Consider the following 5,447-nt stretch of genomic DNA (forward strand, 5'->3'; position numbering starts at 1 on the left):
TTTTTGCTCCCCATTCTAGAGATTATGATTGATGCCACCACCAGATATGAGACGATGTCTTTCATGGACGGATCATCTGTCTACAATCAAATATGTATGGCACAAAAAGATGAAGAGCTTACTGCATTTCGCACTCCTAAAGGCATTTATTGCTACAAAGTAATGCCTTTCCGTTTGAAGAATGTCGGCACCACATATCAAAGGGCAATGCAAAATATCTTTGATGACATCCTCCACAAGAATGTGGAATGCTATATGGATGATTTAGTGGTGAAATCAAGAAAGGGAGGAGACTACTTGCGAGACTTAAGAACGGTGTTTGAATGACTTCAAAGATATCAACTTAGAATGAACCCGTTGAAATGTGTCTTTGGAGTTACTTCTGGAAAATTCCTTGGCTTCATTGTTCGACATCGACGGATTGAGATAGATCAAGCCAAAGTTGATACAATCTTGAAGATGCCCGAGCCTAGAAATATATATGAACTGAAAAGTCTACAAGGAAAATTGGTGTATCTTAGAAGATTCATCTCAAATCAAGCAGGGAAGTGCCAACCTTTTAGCCGTCTCATAAAGAAGGGTGTACCTTTTGAATAGGAGCAAGCTTGTAGCAACGCATTCCAAAGCATCGAATCCTACTTGATGAAATCTCCGGTTCTGGTAGCCCCTATACCAGGAAAGCCATTGATCCTTTATATTGCGGCCCAAGAAAGGTCAGTTGGAGCCCTTTTGGCCCAAGAAAATAGTAAAAGTAAAGAAAATTCCCTCTACTACTTGAGTAGGATGATGACCCCAAATGAGCTGAAGTATTCTCCAATCGAAAAGTTATGTTTGGCATTGGTTTTCACAATTTAAAAGCTGAAGCACTACTTTCAAGAACATGTCATCCGTATCGTCTCAAGGGAGAACCCGATCAAGTTTGTTATGTCAAAACCCGTCCTTAATGATTGATTAGCAAGGTGGTACCTTCGATTTTAACAATTTGAGATAGTGTACATCCCACAAAAAGCTTTGAAAGGACAAGCTTTGGCAGATTTCTTGGCGGATCATCCAATACCTGATGATTGGGAGTTGATTGATGAACTATCTTATGAGGATGCAATGGTCATCAAAGTGCAACCACCTTGGAAAATGTATTTTGATGGTGTCGTGCATCATGAAGGAGCTGGCGCAAGTGTCGTGTTTGTCACTTTTCAAGGAGAGGTATTACCATATTCCTTCACCTAAACTCAACATTGCTCCAACAACGTTGCAGAATATCAAGCACTCATACTTGGGCTTGAAATGGCCGTTGTTATGAGACAACTCCAATTACATATTTTTGGAGAATCTAGGTTAGTGATCCATAAATTTCTAGGTAGCTACAAGGTCAAAAATCCATAATTGCGTCCTTATCATGATTATGCGCAGAAATTGATTGGATGGCTTGGCAATGTAACTCTTCAGCATGTGCAAGGAAGGAAAATAAGAAAGCTGAGGCCTTAGTTGCTCTAGCTTCGACATTGACTCTACCCAGCCAGACACAAATTACTATTTTCCAAAAATAGATAGTACCACCAGATGAGAACGAGGATGAAGAAAGCAAGCTCGAGTACTTGGTAGCTGTCGCTGAAGTTGAGAAGGTTGATTGGCGACAAACCATGATCGACTACTTATGTTATGGGATACTTCCAGAAGATCCAAGGAGAAAGACCGAAATTCATCGGTGTGCCCTTCACTTCCTTTACTACAAAGACACTTTGTATCGAAGATCATTTGAGGGAGTTATCTTGCATTGTTTAGGGGAAGATGAAGCAACTTAAGCTATGCAAGAGGCAGACTCTGGAATTTGTGGATCAGATCAATCTGGGCTGAAGCTCTAGTTCCATATTAAGAGAATGGGTTACTATTGGCCGTCAATGGTGAATGATTGCTTAGATTATGCTCGAAGATGCAAGGCTTGCCAGTTTCACGCAAATTTTATACACCAATCCACCTGAAATATTACACCCTATTGTTGTATCTTGGCCATTTGATGCTTGGCGATTAGATGTCATTGGACCACCTCCAAAATCTTCTGGAGGACATCTATACATCTTTGCTGCAACTGATTACTTCTTAGATAGGGCCGAGGCTGTCGCTCTCAAGGAAGTGAAGAAGGAGAATGTTGCAAACTTCATTCGTGTAAAATCATCTATCATTTTGGCATTCCTAGTTATATAATAACAGATAATGGCAATCCGTTCGATAACAAACTGATAACCAAGATATGTGACCTTTTTGGCTTCAAGCAATGTAATTCGTCAATGTATTATGTTGCTGCAAATGAACTAGCCGAAGCATTTAACAAGACACTTTGCAACTTGTTAAAGAAGGTCATCTCCAAGTCTAAAAAAGATTGGCATGACAGAATGAAAGAAGCTTTGTGGGTATATCGGACGACTCATCGCACGCCGACACGAGCAACTCCTTATTCTCTTATTTATGGAGTCGAAGCAGTTCTTCCTCTTGAGCGTCAAATACCATCCTTGTGACTCGTTGACCAAGAAGGTCTTACTGAAGAAGAAAACGCTCGTCTGAGCCTTGAAGAACTAGAGTCCATTGATGAATAAAGGCTAGAAGCTCAACAAAGTCTTGAATGTTATCAAGCTCATCTTTCTCGTACTTTCAACAAAAAGGTTCGCTTGTGGTCCTTCTAAGTTGGCGATCAAGTTCTTGCAGTAAGAAGACCTATTATCACCTCTCGCAAATCCGGAGGTAAATTCACTTCATAATAGGATGGTCGATATGTTGTGCAAGAAGCTTATTCAAGTGGAGCTTACAAGTTAGTTGATGCAGATGGCATGAGAATTGGCCCTATCAATGGAAAATTTTTGAAGAGGTATTATCCTTGAAGAAGATACGCTCCTTAACGCACAAGCCTAAACTGCATGTTGCTATGCCCATTGCCCACATGAGCCTAAACTAGGAACGGTACCCAAAAAAAAGAGTCCTCTAGGTTAAAAATCTTGAAAGAGGCGGCCTAGGCAAGAGTTAGGACATAAAAAATTCGCTAGGTTGAAAACCTTGAAAGAGGCGGCCTAGGCAACAAAAGAAAGTCCGCTAGGTTGAAAACCTCGAAAGAGGTGGCCTAGGAAAAAGTTAGGACATAAAAATAAAAAAATAAAAAAAACTCACTTATTTTGAACTACGTTATAACTTGGTCCTCTTCACCGAGGTACGTAGGCAGCTTAGAGTTTCATTCTAAGTTCAATCATATGAGTAAAACAAATTACTTATTTTGAACTACGTTATGACTTGATCCTCTTCATTGAGGTATGTAGGCAGCTTAGATTTTCATTCTAAGTTCAGTCGCATAAGCTTTAAAAAACAAATGTGTTTCAACGTGACATGATCATCAAAATTCGTGTTGAGGCATCGTGTTGATTACTCAAATAGGCGTACGTTGCAAAAAGAAAGAAGGTAATTTGTGTCGAGCTAAAATGGACATTTCATTACTTCAATGCTACAAGGATCTGATACATCATTGTCAAGAAAATAAAAGGATGAAATATTCATACTTCGTCCTATATGAAGAATCTAAGTCATAAATGCAATTGACGCGAAGGATTGTTGCTAACTTGTCGTGAATGCCTTTCCAACTTTGCTTCATTTCTTCAAAACATGATGCTACCACAAAAGCCTTGCGTAGTTGAATCCAATGTGAATTGTTCCATCATCATATGACCTAACTGTGGAATTTCTAATTTGGGTTCCGAAAGGTCAAGCAATACATGATCTGGAACTTTGACTAATCTAGAAGGTCTCATGCCTCAAAGACTTCTATATGCATGTGAATATGAAAGTTCACTGCAGTTAAGTCGACTTCGCGAATTTTCTGTTGATAGACCGAAAAGAGTTCTTCGATGCAATTCATAGGTACTTCAGGTCTCTGAGCTTACTTTCTAACGGCGTTAACGAATTGCAATGCCGATACTCCAAGCTCAATATACAATTATTTTCGCCAAAAGAATGTAAATCTAAAAGTTTACTGCAGTTAAGTCAAATTCGTGAATTTTCTATTGACAGTCCGATATGAGTTCTGCTATGAAATTTATATGCATTTTAGATCTCCGAGTCTACTTTCTGACACCACAAACGGATTGTAATTCTGACACTCCTAGATCAAGATACAATTATTTCGCCAAAGGTATGCAAATCTTAAAGTTCACTGCACTTAAGTCGAATTCACGAATTTTCTGTTAACAGTACGAAAGGAGTTCTGCTATGAAATTTATATGAATTGAAGATCTCCGAGTCTACTTTCTAACAGTACAAACGTATTGTAAGTCCAACACACCTATCTCAAGATACAATGTTTTCCGCCGAAAGTACACAAATCTGAAAGTTCACTGTAGTTAAGTCAACTTCGCGAATTTTCTTTTGATAGCCCGAAAGGAGTTCTGCCATGAAATTCATAGGTAGTGAAAGTATCTGAGTTTTCTTTCTTGCGGTGCAAACAGATTGCAATTCTAACACTCCTAGCTCAAGATATGACTTTCTTTAACAAGAGCGCGCGAACCAACAAGGCCAACACACAAGACACGTACTGAAATTTAAGAAAGAAATAACTGGGAGTAACTGAGGGAATCTAACTCTCAAAGAGAGATATCACATACTAAACATAAAGATACTTTTATTGCTCTGAGAACTAAGTACTCCATTACATGATTTTAGTTATAAAACAAAATTGTAAGTCGAGAATCCTAAGCAAAAATAAAAAGCTAAAATCATGAAAAAGGTTTGAAGCTAAGGATTTATTGGCGGCTTGTCTCAACTACCCCTTTCAGGAGGGATAATTTCTCTGCTTCATCATCAGATAATGGATGATTCGCGTCAATGGTATAAATCTCCCCTTCGGTGATGGAAATGTTCTCTTGACTTTTAGCCAACTTCACTTGTTGTTTATCCAAGAGCACGACGATCTTCTTCTTTCTCGAGGCCAAGGCAGATAGCTGTTGTTCAACACTCGCAAGACTGTCTTGAAGTTTCTCTATAGACATGTTCACTTTTTCATATTCCTGTTTGGCATCATCGAGGCGTCGTCGTGCATCAGAAAGTGACTCTTGGTGAAATTCTTTAGTCATCTTGGACGATCTTAAAGCATCATTATCCGCGTACGTCTTGAAGAAAGCCTCGACAAGAGGCTCTAAAGTAGAAGTATCAATAATATTTTCTTTCTTAATTTTCTCAAGAGTCAAAGAGACACTTTCCTCCAACTTTGTGAAGCTATCTAAAGAATCAAGAGAGAACTCTTTGATCTATTCACACAAGGTATGCCACATCGTGTTAATAAAAAAAAGTTTAATACGGGAGATAGCCTCTTGTGGTTTAAAGTTTGGAGCATCAAGAAACAACGGCCATGGAGTAGGCTCGAAGACTTTTTTGACATTTTGCTTGACTTGCAGCAGTCTCCATCTTACTCGTCA

The 5,447-nt window shown here is 39.0% G+C and overlaps 1 protein-coding gene across 1 annotated transcript; it reads left to right on the forward strand.

Moving 5' to 3' along the window:
• Positions 1–1,920: 1,920 nt before the first annotated feature.
• LOC142178012 (uncharacterized) lies at positions 1,921–2,513 on the forward strand. The gene is made up of 2 exons (XM_075247326.1): positions 1,921–2,163; positions 2,271–2,513. Exons 1-2 carry the CDS (start codon positions 1,921–1,923, stop codon positions 2,511–2,513), a joined length of 486 nt encoding a protein of 161 aa, XP_075103427.1.
• Positions 2,514–5,447: the final 2,934 nt, after the last annotated feature.

Source organism: Nicotiana tabacum, chromosome 24, assembly GCF_000715075.1.
Source record: "Nicotiana tabacum cultivar K326 chromosome 24, ASM71507v2, whole genome shotgun sequence".
NCBI classification, from domain to species: Eukaryota; Viridiplantae; Streptophyta; class Magnoliopsida; order Solanales; family Solanaceae; genus Nicotiana; species Nicotiana tabacum.

Bases quoted from the DNA above. Each gene is read 5' to 3' on its own strand.
- LOC142178012 (XM_075247326.1), top strand. From the start codon at position 1,921: ATGCTCGAAGATGCAAGGCTTGCCAGTTTCACGCAAATTTTATACACC. The intron at 2,164-2,270 runs GTAAAATCATCT...TTTGGCTTCAAG, and splicing joins ATGTTGCAAACTTCATTCGT to CAATGTAATTCGTCAATGTA.